At 36.8% G+C, this 16783-nt stretch overlaps 2 protein-coding genes and 2 non-coding genes across 4 annotated transcripts; all 4 read right to left on the reverse strand.

The window, feature by feature from the left end:
* Positions 1–680: 680 nt before the first annotated feature.
* On the reverse strand, positions 681–6175 carry LOC142606592 (glutamine--tRNA ligase). The gene is given in 10 exon segments (XM_075777900.1): positions 681–1216; positions 1761–1892; positions 2245–4220; positions 4658–4708; positions 4809–4898; positions 5031–5136; positions 5219–5319; positions 5709–5804; positions 5880–5979; positions 6079–6175. Coding segments are annotated over 8 exon segments (726 nt in total). The 5' UTR covers positions 6162–6175; the 3' UTR covers positions 681–1216; positions 1761–1892; positions 2245–4121.
* Positions 1071–2389, reverse strand: LOC142605969 (dihydrofolate synthetase-like). Its single transcript, XM_075777393.1, has 3 exons — positions 2245–2389; positions 1761–1892; positions 1071–1216 (listed from the first exon to the last, which is right to left on the reverse strand). Exons 1-3 carry the CDS (start codon positions 2387–2389, stop codon positions 1071–1073), a joined length of 423 nt encoding a protein of 140 aa, XP_075633508.1.
* Positions 6176–15645: 9470 nt separating the features above from the next.
* LOC142608513 (small nucleolar RNA snoR136) lies at positions 15646–15790 on the reverse strand. The gene has a single exon (XR_012839539.1). It is a non-coding gene; the product is annotated as a small nucleolar RNA snoR136 (small nucleolar RNA).
* Positions 15791–15889: 99 nt separating this feature from the next.
* On the reverse strand, positions 15890–15972 carry LOC142608482 (small nucleolar RNA SNORD25). Its single transcript, XR_012839511.1, has one exon. It is a non-coding gene; the product is annotated as a small nucleolar RNA SNORD25 (small nucleolar RNA).
* Between the last annotated feature and the right edge of the window lie 811 nt (positions 15973–16783).

Here is a 16783-nt window from a genome sequence, read left to right on the forward strand (position 1 = left end):
ACTTGAAAATATTATTATTTTCTAAACAACCTCCATTGTACAAGGGATGAGTTTCATTATGTTCATATTGGAAGGGAGTGTCATTTTGTAAAACTTCAAAAGAGGGACCCAGTAATTTACCAACTTATTTTAATAAAAGAATAAACTAATTTATATATATATATTTCACAAATTCTGGATTTGCTACACATGCTAAAAAGCATTAAATGCTTTTCATATTGCTTATTGAGGGCTCATATCTATAATTTTTAATGTTTATTTTATTTTTACTTTTTAGGCCAAAACTGAAGAGTTTAGTCCAAATAGAATAAAATTTTTATATTTTTTAACACAAATTCCACAACTCACAACTAATCATAAATAGAATCCTAATGCAACTAATCACAATTTGGATCTAGATCCTATGAATCCTAGTGCAATCTGAATTGTTTAACAATTCTAAGATTGTAGGAATTGAAAATTCTAAAATCTGAATTGAGATTTTAACAACCATGTTCTTGTGGTATGCAAAATCTCAACATATTCCTAAGTATTTTTGGATGAACAATCTAACTGCATTGGTGACCTAGTTGGCTGCCCTGTCCAGCCCTAGCTACAAAGACTCTTCTAGGACCCAAGTAACCAAAATAATGTTTAACAAATAGCTATAAAGACATAACAGGATTCACAAGAATTCGAACTTTTGAAACTTCAAAAACTCTAAATATTGAAATAAAAAAATCCATAGTGAAGGTGAAGCTGATGTAATTTATAAGATCATTCTTTCCCACTCAAATTAAACGGGGTTGCACCTACTACAATTTTCCGTCAGCAAAATCTGCTATAGAAACCGTTACTCAAAGCAACATCATAGATAATCTGCCTTAACCACTGAGAGCAGCTAATACCATTGAAACTATATGCAGAGATCCAGTGACTACAATAATGCCTGACTGATTATCTGTTCTTTCTCTTAGGATCTGATTTGTAGCCTTCAATGAAGCCATTAATGAACTTTCAGCAGCTAATATGGTTCCATTTTCTAATTTGCTTGCAGAGCACACTAATAGATTATTGAACACTTCCCTGGATTATGTCGTGCCATCATGGACAATATCAATGCCCAATTCTTTGGAAGCTTGGATCCAACAATCTCTTAATAAAGAAGCTGAAGTTGTTCGAGAGTTGCCTCCAACAATGTCAGCTTCAGTCAGAAGGACTGCTTCTAATTCTCCACCTGAAAAAAGAAAATGTGGTAAAGTCTAAATCAGGACTCTCCAAGGCTCCACAAAACTGCTTATTTGTGTTGGCCTACCACCACAACACATTTCAGGTTAATTTGTGTTAAACGCTACACAGCGAATAAGATAAGAAGGTACAAACAACTAGGATTCTTCATTCACCACCCACCCAGAAGGGCCAGAAGAACATGTACTAAAGTCACTTTTTTCTAAGACCACTTAATCCAAATAGACCATATAGCAAAGGCATGCACATAAAGTTAAGGCTTCTTTTAGAATTATTTAAAATGTTTTAGAACTGAAATTTTTAATAAATTTGAGTTCTTGTCCTCCTGTAAATTAAGCCTTGGGGGCTTCACTTGGTACCCACAAAATAATAGATGGAGCCACCACATCTTGACATAAGAACGTTACTTTTTGTGGGAAGGGGAGATGGGGTTCTGATAACATAAAAACAATTCATGTTCTCATTATACCCTCCAACATTAGTAATAAAGTCATTTTTAGTAACAGACAACAAAATCCAACAAGGGACTATACCTGAAAGAAACCCTCTTGCAAATCCAACATGGTCTTTGTCACTTGCCATTGCAACCATAAGAGCCAATGGTGCCTCTCCAAATGTCATCTTTATTGTCTTCACCAAAGCATTAGCAGATTCTTTGGTGTGGGCTGGAAAACATTCAAAAGAACTCTTAAGAGTTTTGTTTTCTTTTTGATAATTAATTTGTTATAAGGATTGGCTTTTGTCGTCTGGTGCAAACAGTATAACTAAAATTCTTTGAATCTATAACATTCCTCCTACAACACCCACAAAATTTTGCAAACATTCAAAAGAATATGACAACTGCAAAGTCAAAATAAATATATAACTAGAGTAAAAAACAATGTCCTCAGGACAATATCGACATGCAAAAAAGTGAAACACTGTATGGTAACTATAAGTAAAACTTACAGGTTAAATATTCAACTCAATTCATTCAGAATGGTGAAATGAGTAACAAAGCGAGCATGAGAATCAAACCTCCATCCAGCAATATCGTTGTTCCATGTAGTCCTAGTGCCTCAGTTTCTTTTGATGTTAGAATTTGACTTCTTCCAAGCAAGAATGTACACTCTAAACCAGCCCTAATAGATCCATCTGAAATTCTCCATCCTAGAGTATCCATAAAAGTATTAAAGGGACTTGATTAAAGATTGCTCAAAAAAATTATAAACCAATTTTTTTTTTTTTTTTTTTTGAGCCAGGTGCACTATTTTTCTTTTCACCAGTGCTTGGCTCACACCATAAGGTTTTGCTTCCCACAAAGAAACTCCGAACTTATAAACAAGCCAAGAGAAAGAGGTAATCTTCTACTAATCACAGGGGGTTAGCATTTATGGGAAAGCAGTAAAAGTCCCAAATGGCTAACATGAAAGACAACCTAAGGGCTAAGACTATCATGTCATGCATTCTTGAAGGCTGGAAGGACTCTATCATCACACTCCAGAACACATCTAAGTTACCTGAGTGGTCTGAGACTTATGGAATCACCAGAAAGTGCATTGATTCAATTGTTGAGAAAATCCTCACACCCCCAGCAAAGGTGAAGACTTTTTCTTCTAAATTTCTTTTTATTTTCATGAGAGATTGATCCTAAGATGTAAATTTTAAGAATTATATTTTAGATACAAATCCTTGCTTAAAACTGATGACTCTGTGCGGGTGGCATGGTCCTACACCTATACTAGACCCGGTTACTCCAAAAAACATCACCATTCTGTCCCAAAGGATTGGTGGACTGAGGATATATCCGACCTTGACATAGACCTGTTCCGTTGTCTGATTACTGCCATCAGATCAACATACATGCTATCACCACAGCTTATCGGTGAAGCTTTACATGTCTATGCTAGTCGTTGGCTACTAGACACTACAAAGAATAGACCTCCAGAGAGTTCAGTGTCTTGAACTGAAGAGCTTATGGAAAAGAATAGAAGAGTTCTTGAAACTATAGTAAGCATGATTCCTGGAGATAGGGATCAGTTTCAGTTGGCTTTATGCTAAGGCTTCTCAGCATAGCAAATTATCTAGGAGCTTCTCCAATGACAAAGACATAACTCATAAGGAGATCTAGTCTGCAATTTGAGGAGGAAACATTGAATGATTGCTCTTTCCCTTGCCGTCAACCTCTGGGGGGCACTCTTATGACATTGACTTAGTTGTGTCAGTATTAGAAAGTCTAGTGGTACTATGGAGAAGAATATCTCCTACAGCTTCAAAAAACAGCCAGTTTCTGGTATCTATTAGGAAGGTTGGGAAGCTCATTGAAATCTGTTCTCAGAACAGTAATGGCTACTAAGTACTTATTCAATTTTTTTCGCATTTGCTGAAGACTAACCCACCACTTTTTCTCTAAAGTTAACCACTTCAGCAACTGTGAAAAATGTTTTCTTCAGCATTACTATTTCCAAAATATAACCCACTCCCGTTTTCAATTAGGTTAAGAAATATGAAATGGGAGCAAGCAAGAAAGTGAATTTTGGTTCCAAAAGGAATTGTGCCACGCATTATTTTGGCGTATATAAAGGAATTAGGATTCCTATAAGCAGAAACCAGTTTTATCAACAAAGAACTCTTATACATGGTGAGTGGTTACAACATAATGAAAAGATGAAAGGGCTAAAGACGACATTCCGGTGGACTAAGAACAGATTTCAATGTATTTTCCCACATATGCACTGCATGGACCTCACTAACCATATGATATATTTGATGTAGTGTGAAAAATTTGAATACACTCATCCAGGAAAAAATATATAAAATAATTTAGTAAGTACTTTATACACAAAATAGTCCAAGTATTGTAGTTCCTGCTTTTGCCACTTTACATCTTACTTGTGCTTTCCATTTTCACAAACCTACTTACCACCCTTGCTATAGTTGTCTCTTAGAGTTACTGTCCGATTGAAGACGAGCTTTCCAGGAGTAGAATCTCTATCGACCACAAAATAACCTGAAATGGCAGATATAAAACACATACAATCAGATAGGAAAGCAATATATGATACAACAGTTGGTTTGAGTAGAATATATGATACATTGGGTTAGCTTCTTAAAAGCTTTAATGAAGGACAAAAATGCTAACTTTGTGAAATGATAACAGCAGTTGGGTAAATTTTGGAAGAAAAATATTAGTTTAAAGAATATATCTCACAGGTACTGGAAAGTGGAGGATTCGTATTTTACTAAGGTGCTTAAGTTATAGCTTGATGCACAATAAAATCTATGCCATGCAAGTGCACCTTTGTTTATATTTTACAAATAAGTCATCAAAATATTCAATATATAAATAGAGGTGAAAGGGTTCTGGAGTCTACCAAGCCTTTCAAACTGAAATTGGTCCCCAACTGCAGCATTCTGCAGCAAGGATGTGGCATATCCGCATATGCACCACTTTGGACTGTGGGTTCAGATCAGCAAGCCAATCATCAAGTTCAGCAGGGTTCTGATTCAACAATAAAAACACAGGTAAGAATTTATTTCAAATATAAAAAAAAAGATAAAGAGGGAAATATGAAACCGTTAGATAGTTGATGTTTGCCAACCTCTGAAAGGAACAATTTGTCAAACAATCTGACCTCCACCATGAGTGGATCAACCCCAGGAGAAGGTGGAACCACCCAATGAAGAACTCCCTGCATAATATTTAATTTGACAAGAAAAAATGAAATAAAATTGACCAAAGCATTCACCCAACACCAAATTAATTTTGTAGTGCTCAAATGAAGGTTCACATATCGAACAGGAAATCCAGCACAACAATGAACCTTAGGCTTTGTCTTCTTTACAGGATCATACTCAGCTTGGATCTCTAGAATAGTTTCCTTATCATCAGCTAGGATAACTTCAGTGCACTTTATGGGGAACGCATATCTGCACCAACAAAAAGAATTCTCAGTATATAGCGCAGATCTGCAAAATGACTGGCAGAGATGACTTTACAATAGTTGCATACCTGAGAAGGACAGATGTACCCGGAGCAAGCCCATAGTAATCCTTTTAATCTTTCATCCGGAAGTCAGAATTTTCAATTTATATAATATTCGAAAAGGGAACCTAAGGTAGAAGCAGTAAAAAGCAGAACCACTAACAGATTATAAATTGAACACATGGAGCAAAATATGGTTCTTAATTAACATGAACTTCGCAATTAAAGTAGAAAATGTGATATGTACATAAAAAGAGTAAAGTTATTCTCATAATTAATATTAGCCGATTTTGTTGAAGACCAAGCATAAATTATGGCAGTAATATCATAAGTACAGTTGCCACAATGAGCCAAATATTCTAGAGCCAATATGAGTTAAGGATGCAAAAAGAATATTAAGTTTCCTAGCTGATTGGTCAAATTCCACATAGCAGCACTGAAACAGTATTATTATACTAAAAAGAATAGAACTATAATTTTAGCCTTGAAAGAAAGAGATGAAGAAATCCACAGTTACCTTGTAAAAAGCAGATGCATCATCTGTTTGAGCATCAGGCCATCTCTTTGCATCGAGATTTATTATTGAGTCAGCTCCGAGATTTGTAATAACAACCTTGAAACAAATAAAGGACAAGTTGCAACATGAGTGGGAAAATATTCTAGAGATAGCTCAAAACAAGATACAAACCTTGAGCGGATGTAGCACGACCATTGTACGGGGTGCTGCTTTGTTTGGTTCTTCTCTTATGTGATACTCGAGGCGATCCAAATTTATTATACTATTGTCACTGTAGCACAAGAAAAGGCATATTAATGATAACAACGGGACATAGATCATGCACTTTATTTTAATCAATGCCCAATACACACCCTGAACAAAAGCATACCTTCTTGTGATCCCAACTCCCCTAACAAATGCATTAATTGCAGTTGGAGTTACACCCCTACGATGTAAACCAGCTAGAGTCATGAGGCGAGGGTCATCCCACCCATCAACCCACTTGTCTGTTACCAATCGGTTTAACTGCAAAAGTATACAATATTCAATTACTCTAGGGATAACTCATTAGCATGATAAGAGAACCCCAGAAACGAGAACCCCAAGTTGTAAACAACAAACCATTACAAGACAACCCAGATAAGAGAACCCCATAAATTTTTTTTAATTATATGTGATCCTTTAGTTCTTGTTTTTCTTGTGTGTGTGTGTGTGTGTAAGCAGCAGAGCCCCATAGAAAACAGAAAATACAAATAAGAATACCTACAGAAGAATGAATTCTTTTCAAGCAAATTTTGCACAAGAACCCAAGAAGAAGTAGAATTCCAATCTTGCTATATTCAAAGCATAAACGTACAGAAAACTAGCTACATACCTGTGGAAGGGGTAGGGCAGTCACAAGGTCTAGTCAAAAGCCTTTGCGAATTGACCATCGAAAATCATCCTCATTTTCTTCTTCTCACTGGTTCCTTGATTGGTCTCACCTTGCCTAAAAACAGCACAAGCAAATACTAATATTCAAATCATTTCACCATAAAGAGATGTATATGTAATCGGGATTAAATCGATTTATAGTACCATGTCCAGTCCCACAGTCAGGAGGATGTGTCCGTGTCCATTGCGGCCTTCGCTGTCGATCCTCAATGTGTGAAGCCTCTGGTGGGGGGGTGGGTATCTCTGTCTGGATGGCACCAGGGGTGGGTAGCCCCCGATCCTCACTGTGTGAAGCCTCTGGTGGGGGGGTGGGTATCTCTGTCTGGATGGCACTAGGGGTGGGTAGCCTAGGGGTGGGCATGAATCTCATCTCATTTCTACCATGTACATCTGCGGGGGCAATGCCGGTAGTCGGTGGGGGAGATGTATGGGTGGTGGGCAACGGAGATGTAGTAGAGGATGTGGGTGGGCAGGTATCATCACGAACTATGGATGGGGACTGACATGTCTCCCCATGGGAAAACGTATGGGATGGACCCGCATCATCATGTGCCATGGAGCCCATGTCATAACTAGTGTCCAAACATATCTCATCTGTTGTCTGACTTGCCTTTTCCATGGTGTGGTCATGCACGGGTGTGTGACGCCCACCAGATGTGTGACGGCAACCAGTTGTGGGACGCCGACTAGATGTATGACGCTGGCTAGATTGACGGCTTCCATGCCCTTGACGTCCACCTGTTTACCGACCACGCCCTACAGCCGGTTCACTTGTGTTACCCGCAGTGCGTGCATCGTCCAAGGTCAATCGACTGATCTCTTCAACAGATTGCAAGGCATTAATACATTTGGTGTAGATCTCGGACCCTGGTTCGCACTTCGCCATAATCCTCAACTGTGATTCAACCTGTCACAAGTATACAAGAGTAGTGTTAGAAGGTTGAACTAAATTATGCGAAGCGAGGTACATTTATAATAGAATAGTCTTTGTAAACTTACCAAAGTGGCCCAGTACGAGGACTCTTTTGTAATATGCCGAACAGTGATGGGACAATACCACACCATATACTTGTCATTGTAGCTCATTACCCCATGAAAGGGCGGTGCTTCGGAAATTGTGGCGTGCACAGCCCATCTAGCAATATGTGTTGCATGTTCTTTAACCTAGTTTTTTTCATGCTTGCCCTGGAGTGTTATCTTGTAGAGTTCAATTGAGGAATCGACATTGACTGGTACGTCTTGCTTCATCCTAAACTGTCGAAGAACACGTTTGGGGTGATGGCCTTCAACCACCCAAAAATGTATGAGTAGCACGATGGACCTCCATATGTCTTAGCCTGCCGTACAATATGTGGCCAAGGAATCCAAATATACTCTATATGACTCCTAGACAATCTACAATGATCCAACAGATGCAAACAACCATATTAACAATATAATTAGAAAAAATGTGTAACGAATGTGAACAATACATGGCAACAATGTTTACTCTGAAAGGTATTAGGTTTATTCATTCCAAAGCGAATTGTAAGTACAACAACTACATGCCAAAGCGGTTCCCACTTGTAAAGGTCGATACCTGATTTGGCCGTAGCGAAGCAAGCGACACACGATAGGCGCGTAGGACGTGCATTGGATGTTCAATTGTTATCTTAGCTCCTTTCCATCTAGCAAAAAACACAGGCACAACCTTTATATTAGTTACTTACATGATTCCCATGCGAAAAAAGTTAATGCAGAAATGTAAAACGGTAATTAGCTAAGATCCTACATACCTGATAGCAAGTGGACCTGGGGGCAGTGCCTAGTGTGGATGCCTCATCACAGGACATATGTGTGGAAACCTCGCCCACGCCCATAACTGCACTAACAGCAATGCACCGCCAATTTGATTGGCTGTCTTCTCTGATGCCTTACAAAGGTGTCTATATAGCCAACTTAGTGCTGCACTACCCTAACTATAATTATTTCCGTTGCTGATTGGATTGAAAAATTGTAGTTACATGATTGAGAGCCGTTCGCCAGACTTGTCCATAAACAACATACTACTCAACATTTGGAGTATGTAAAACCGAGCATACTGCTGTACACGCACCTCAGTGGCGTCAACAGGGAGAGGGTTGCTAAACTGCTCCTCGAGCCATTTGGCTTTTATCCTCGGCTCTTCCAACACTGCAGTGTTCTTTTTCATACCGACTGGTCTGTCTGATGGAGGGGGGTACCTAGCAAATTGATGCAGAAGTCACGCCAATTGTCCATATGGGTAAATCCCACCACCAGCAAGCCATGTACAGGTACCCCCATTATGACATCTATGTCTTGTAGCGTGATGGTCATCTTACCATAGGGCAAGTGGAATGAGTGCGTCTCTGGCCGCCATCTCTCCACTAAGACCGTGATCAGTGCATGGTCAAGGTCCATATGTGGGACCCAAAGTAGCCCATATCGGTGACCTTTCTAACCCACCTTCAAACAGACCTTTCTCTCGGTGACGACAAGTCAGTAGACCTGGCACTTCCTGCAAATAGAGCAGCTTAGTATTAATAATAGCATTCACTAAGCACATAATAATTATGCTTCAAACTTAAATTCCAAAAATCTTTCTACTACATATATTGACTACGATTTTGGACAAGTGCATACCTCACCTTCCAAAGGAGCATCCCAAAGCAAACTTGAATGATGCACAGCCTGCCTCATCAAGACAGTTTGTATAGAGGGTCCCGTTCGATGTGGGTCCATATCTGGCATAAATTAAAGGTGATTAATGGCCCATTAAGTGATTAATGGCCCATTAAGTGACTACTGGCTCATTAGGTCAAATGCAAAGAATAAAAATTCTAATTCACTTTTTAAGGAGAATGACACATGAGTAAAATTCACATAATTGAGTTCCTACTTTTTCTTTCTTTTTCTTTAATAAATTTCTCTTATAAGCTTGAATTTCATTCAAGAGAGAGTGGCTATATACCTTACAAGCAGATTCAAAATAAAGAGAATTGCATTAGGGTAAGTGAAGCCATTTGTTTTGGATGTGTTTGTGCCTGGTACGTAAACAGAGTCATGGCATTACAATGGGCAAGGTGTCTAAACTACAAGCATGATCTTTGAAATTGGTATGGCAGTTCACAATCAGAAGTTGAAAGTATTATGCATCTTTTAATAGGTATTATGCAATCCAAACACACATCTTTTACTTGAACGTCTAAGGGTTATCATGCATTTGGTGACAACAGCAATCAGGGGAAAATTCACTTTAAATACATAAACTTTCTTCTTCTTCTTCTTCTTCTTATTTATTTATTTTTAATTATAAACATATTTGACTGAAAATGGCAATAATATATATCTAATGCAGCCTTCACTCATATCATAAGAAAAAATGAATTAAACTTTAGAATGTTAAGTAGTACAAGCATCCTACTCATTATTCAACAACATCAAGCCCCAAAAAAATTTAGGCTCAGCTATGGATCCTCTATATATTCTAAGCATATATTATTACATTAAGGTCATCTTAGATCTAAAGCATATTCTACATTGGAAATAGCCCTTTCAGATTTGGCAAAACCTTTTTCAAAATAACATTGTGGGTTTTTTATAAAAGTAAACTTGTCATTGATAGATTTGACAATGTAAAACATTTTCTTCATAAAATACATTGTAGCGAAATTTCCTCCATCACCATGTTAGGTTCCATTCTATTTTCGCAATAGAGAAAAACAGTGCATCGTTCCCACATTGACAAATTTTAGGGAACATAAATTGTTTTTGGGTAAAAATGCATGCATTTGCTCAGCAAAAGTGTTCGGGGCAACAAATTTCACAGAGCATGTGCTTTGTGAACCATTATCATACAAAAGTCACGACCATATGTTTCCTAATGAAATAGCTTGGTCTTTCTAGTTTGTACTACAGTCCAATGAATCATGGATGTTTGATGATCCAAGCAACAACAAAAATTTCCAAAAAATCTAAAACCCGAATGTAATAATCCACCCAAAATAATATAATTTCATTAAGTGGAGCCCTCAACTTGTTAGTAATGTAAAGGCATTTCCAAGCAACAAAGTCAGCCATATACCAAACTAAAACAACTTTCACTAAGTGGTCAGTGCAAATTCAAATGATAAGAGAGAAAAACAAAATAAAATGTAGTGGCACTAGAAATTTTCTTATAATCCAAATACTCTTTTATAAATTGTTTCCGTTTGGTGGCTGTGTCCTACAATGACTAATTGCTCTAATAACACATGAAAATGTTCATCAAAAACAACAACAACAAAAAACATTCAAAAATTACACCACAAATACCCACATATACCCACAAATACCCAATGCTTAAACAAATATTGAGATAAGGAGACATACCTTGTGAAGATGCAGATCGAAAGTGAGAGTAGAGAGCGTGAGCAAGAGGAAGAGTACAGAGCGAGACCGAGACTGAGAGGGAGACCGAGAACAAGAGGGAGACTAAGAATGAGAGCGAGAGCGAGACTAAAAGGGAGATTGAGAGCGTGTGGGAGAATTAGAGTGAGAGGGAGACTGAGAAAGGGAGTGATGAGAGAGTAAGCTAAGTGTGGGTAGAGTTTAAGTGTGGGTAACAGGGCCTGGTTTAATGGAAATGGTACTCGAGTCCAAAAAACTTGAGTACCAAGTTGAATTTTTAAATACACAGATTGATACTCAAGTTTAGTGGACTTGGGTACCACACTGTACAGTACTCGAGCCTAGGAAACTCGAGTACGAAGTGGCATTTTTTAAATCCCAAATGCCATGTTAGCCATGCCACGGTGGAATTAGAAAATGGGGTACTCGAGTTTGGTGAGCTCGAGTACTAGAAAAAGTGGTAGATCGCCATTTATTTCGGAAACAGTGTTTTTTGGCAAAAAAGTTTATAAAAGGGTGGTATTTGGCCCATTTTCTTACTTATTTTCCTCCTCGGGTGGAGCCCCCTTTTAGTTGTTTGTTTCCCTCTTTTACAGATTCATTGTTTTGGGCCACAGTTGGACCGATCCAACCACTATTCTAAGTGGGCTTGGGCTGCTTTTTCTGGTGCCTACATGGATAAATCTCTTGCTTTGATCGTTGGTAATTATGAATTGGTTGTTTTACAATTGCTTATTTATTTTACAATTGTTTAAATTTTAATAGATTTTGTATGATAATTAATGTTATTTATAATTTTATTATTAATATTTTAGGGTTTTTTTAAAAAAAATTTAATTATCTTTTGATCTTGCCCTCTCTATATTGAAATTAGGGGTGGCAAAATTGGACACGACCCGCGAACCCGACACGACACGACACGAAATTAGCAGGTTATGGGTTGAGGCTTAATGGATTCGTGTCATATTCGGGTTGACACGACGAACCCGTTTGATAAACGGGTTGGGTTAGGGTTCAACCTATAGAACCCGTTTGACCCGTCTGACCCGTTTAATTAAATGAAATTTTACCAATATACTATTCAAACTATAAGTATATAAACTTATTAGTTGTTGTAGTTTATTTTCTTTGATGTATTGTGATTGATTATTTATCATATTGAGATATGATTTAGTTTGAATGATTATTTGTAATATAATTACTCATTAGTTCTGAATTTTATATTTAAAATATTTATTTGCTTGTTTTTCCATAAATGCTTTTCTTCATTTTGATAAAATTAGATAAACAGGTCGACACGACTGACCCGTTTAGTAAATGGGTCGTGTTAGGGTTGAGGAATCTTGACCCGTTTAATAAACATGTCGGGTTAGTGTTGACCCATATAGTCGGATACGTATGAGTCGACACGACACGAATCCGACACGCGAACACGAATTGCCACCCCTAATTGAAATACTGGCCTAGCTACTGGCGTGTGATTAGCTATCAACTATTTTTCAAGACCCTCGACTAACAACCAAACCACCAACGTTGGTCGAGAACTGGTTGGAAACTACGTAAGTTGTTGGCTTGGCATAGTTTTGACCAGTCCTATCAACTTTGATCGGCAAATGAACACACTGGTGGATAGGTTTTAAAATAACTTTATTCAATCTATATTAAAATCAAATCTTTTTTTTTTTTTTTGGAGACTTGGAACAAATGCTGGATTAGAACAATCACTCCATTTGGCAATTGGCTTTCAGCTAGATTTTCAGGGATATCCAACGGTAAACTCCTTCTCAGATTTGATTAGTAGTGTGGTTCATCAACACAGTAGCGACTCGGATCTTTTCGCAGTAGTAGCGTGGTTTGTTTAGAACAGAAGAAACAAACTTCAGCTTAAAGAGGATTGTCTTCCCACTCAAAAAATATTTGAAGCAACTTGTCAGATTTTCAGAGAAAATTCGGTCGTCGTCAACCTCCAAATGTCAGATAGAAACCAGCAGCACCGAATGAATTTAAGACAAACTATGATGGAGCCATGTTTGATGATGCGGATGAAGCTGGAATCAGGATTGTCGTGGGAAATGGAAAGGGGGAGGTGATGGTGATGGCAGCTCTCTCCAGGAAGATTGCCAAGCCCTCTTCTGTGGAATTACTTGGAACTATTGGATTGGTGGCCAGAAGGGCGGCTCAGTTTGTTCAGGAGCTCGGTTTCTGCCATTCTATTTTCGAAGGGGACTCACTCGGATGTTGTTTTTAAATCCCTCACAGCGGAGGATTCTTCCTTCTCACTCTGTTTTAACTCACATTGTTAGAAGACACGAGGTCTATTGCGGGGGGTTATTTACAAATTCCTTCCTTCTTGAAAAAACACCAGGTGCAAGATTGAAGAAATTGAAGCAGAAGAAAACGGTGCCGTTTGAGAAACAGTGCAGACATGTGTATTAAGGATCGCAATCGTTCCACTTAAGTAGCACAGTGTCATTTTAGTTTGAAAGGGCTGAGTTTGTTATATTAGCTCTTGCACGTGGTACGTGGGAAAGGTTGTTAGGATTTGTAACAGATTCAGTTTTCTTCTCAGTTAGTACATAATGTAAAGTTTACACCTATTTGTAATCTAAGTCATTCAATCACCATTGATTTCTGATAATGAAAATTCTCTCTTTCTGTTTCTATATTTCTTTGTGGTTCTCTGTGTTTTTTCACTTCTCTCATATTAGGAGGCAGGAGTTGCTCATGTTTTAGAAAAGAGAGTTAGATTTTTTTTTTTTTTTCCTTTACTAGTCTAGATGAAACATGTTCTACACTTCTACAAGACATTTCTTTCTTTTCTTGAATAAAATTGCTTAGTTTGGTTTGTTTGGTTTCTTAAAAAAAAAAAAAAAAAATCTTAGGCAAGCTTATGATAGAATAGAATAGTTGTAGACTTAAATATCTCGGTAGTCTAACTCTTAAAAAGTTAAAATAGTTTAGCTTATAGAGTTTTCATGGCCAAAATATATTGTTGGTCATTAAAATTTACATAGTGTGAACATATCAATGTTTACAATAGAATTATTGATATGTTCTATTGTAAACATTGATATGTCATTGAAGTTTACAAAGTGTGCACATAATTATTTTTTAATGTGAGTATAGAACATATCAAGTATGTGAATTTTTGATGAACCACCATTCAGAAAACATTTTCATTTTCATTTCCTTTGTCCTTTCTCTTTTTTGGACAATGCTTGTTTTTTTGATTGTTTAAGTTTACAAGTTGTATGATTTACAGCTAAAGACATTGCTTATAAAAATAATCCTGACAAGTTTCGTAGTAGTATAGCGCTTTTGATAGTTCCATTAAATATACCACTTTGCAAATTTCTTCATTGAAATATTTTATTTAATTATCTTATAATTTCAACAACAACAATTTTAACAGTAATTTAATTATTAATTACGAACACGAATTTGTGAAATGCTAAAAAAATTTAATTGAGAACATATAATTAAGTTTGAAGGTGAGTTTGATATCAGCACATGTTTCACGTTTGAAATAAAATTAAACAAACAAATTCTAAACTTTTAATAGATAGGTGACAGGTTCAATAACATTCCCCAAGCAAATACATAATCATGATCCATCAAACGCTTTCACGGTAACTCCCAAAATTTGCCACATTTACTTATCACTAACCCCATCTTGGATAATCTTTCTCCTAGGTCAAGAGAGAGAAAAAAAAATTGATGAAAAAGATTTTCAGTAGTTTATCTGTTTATGCATTCACATCCAAGGTTAGTGAAATTTTTTGCTATTTTAGCACCACCTTTGATGTGAATATATTGATGGGCTCCAAGGGGTATTGAATTATGAAGGTGAGGAGGAATTGATGGGCTTCATGGGCTATGTAGGAGCATAAAACTGTAAATGAGCATGTTTAAAAGTTGGGTTTTTGTTTAAGCGGGCTGAACATTGAGTTAGGTCCTTTATCAACAAAGGAGGGCTTTATAGCAATTGAGAATTGCAGTGTACAGGTCAAATCAATTTGCATCAATAATAGCAACGCAATGAACTTGGCTGGGATGATTTTGAGTCCAATTTATTAGAAGCATCAAGCATGATGGTAGTACGAATCTTTCTGATCGATTTGGAGAAGTAGTCTGACAAGCCCAGCTTTTTCAATTCCTGTTAATTAAGGACATAATCTAAGCCCAATTTTACCCATTCCGTTTCAAAAATCAATTGTCCAAATTACCCATTAGATGGGCTGGTGGGCTTTATTAAGCAGCCCAAGTAGAAGCTTCTTCATTTTAGCAATGGAATTGGACAATTGGCCTTTTTAAAATCTAAATCTACATGGTCATACAGACTATTGCCACACTGCATTCTGAACTCAAAATCTAGTTCCACCGTCAAAATATATGGTTCTCGAATCAAACTTTTTTTGCCATTGTTGTTTAGATCAAAACCTACAACGGATTCTCTCCACATACCTTTCAAACACATGAGTTTTAACCAAAATATTTAATTATAATACGGTACTAAATATAAGATAATAATTTTGTGTTGCAAAATTGGGTTTTACCACTAATTAGAAATGCCTTTATAAAAGACGCGAACATAACACAATATTTGATTTAAATAAAATATTATTAAAACAAAGAATGTAGTTCTCCAACGTCCAAATACAACATAAAGGTTGCACCGGATAGCGAGGAGAACGTATATCTAGGCTTCAATTAAACATAGCTGCACACACACAATTTGGTGTAAGCCAAATTAAGCTATCGAAAGAATATGAAGCCCTTCCAAATAGATTAATAATAAGCACCCAAATGATTTAAAAAAAAAAAAAAAGCAAAACAAAGTATAGAAAAAAAAAAACAGTAAATTGGGAGTACTAGAATGAAACTCAGTCCCTTAGATGTTCATAAAGTTTGCGATCATTACCGCAAATCATTACAGGTCTGTAGACTCATCACCGTAACTCATAATAGACTCCCATCTTAAAAATAATTGATAAAAACGAATTTGAATTTGAATTTAAATAAAATATGGGGGAAATATTAGGGTCTGATATAAATATAGAAAATAAATAAGATATAGTTGCTTCAGTATTCTCCCAAAGCAAAAGAAGATACGTTGAGAGATAAATTAAACAAAAACAACACGATCGATATCGCTTCAAGGGAACGAGTCATGTGGGAATGGGTAAATCCACACTGACCAGATAATGAAGCCTTCTTATATCAGAACAAACATGCTTTAGAAAAACAAAAACAGAGGATGAGAAATTGAGGGCTTTTGAAAGCAGTTTTTGAGAACCATTTCTAGCGAGGCGGAGGAGAGGGCTATAAGCTCAGCTCTGTTAAAACCCTAATTGCCGAACAGGGTAGAGGCGACTTGGTAAGGTGTTGGACTTGGTGGTTGCTTTTATAGAGGGAATGGAGGAGGGATCGGACGGTTGATGTATGATCTCTTTATATGTGCGGCTGATATTCCACGCACTCGTTTTTTCCCTAATTTCGTTGAATCCCAAGGAAATTACAAACTTATCCCTCAGCAGTCAGGCCTTTTTCTTTTCCATTTTAATGTTTCTCACTCTCTTTTATAATTTTTTTTTTTAATTTTAAATATGGAGTAATTAAGGCCCTGTTTGGTCCCTAAGAACTCATAGTTTGTTTTCATTTTCATTTTTTTTTATCCATTTTTTGAATTTTAGAACAAAACATATGGAAACAAAAAAAAAAAAAAACACAATCTTCAGTATTTTTATGAAAATGTCACTAAACTCGTTTTG

Source organism: Castanea sativa, chromosome 8 (assembly GCF_040712315.1).
Source record: "Castanea sativa cultivar Marrone di Chiusa Pesio chromosome 8, ASM4071231v1".
Lineage (NCBI taxonomy): Eukaryota > Viridiplantae > Streptophyta > Magnoliopsida > Fagales > Fagaceae > Castanea > Castanea sativa.

Coding starts and splice junctions, on each gene's coding strand:
- LOC142605969 (XM_075777393.1), bottom strand. CDS start 2,389: ATGGATACTCTAGGATGGAGAATTTCAGATGGATCTATTAGGGCTGGT. Junction 1,893..2,244: donor AACGATATTGCTGGATGGAG/GTTTGATTCTCA, acceptor AATGTTTTCCAG/CCCACACCAAAGAATCTGCT. Junction 1,217..1,760: donor TGCAAGAGGGTTTCTTTCAG/GTATAGTCCCTT, acceptor TTCTTTTTTCAG/GTGGAGAATTAGAAGCAGTC.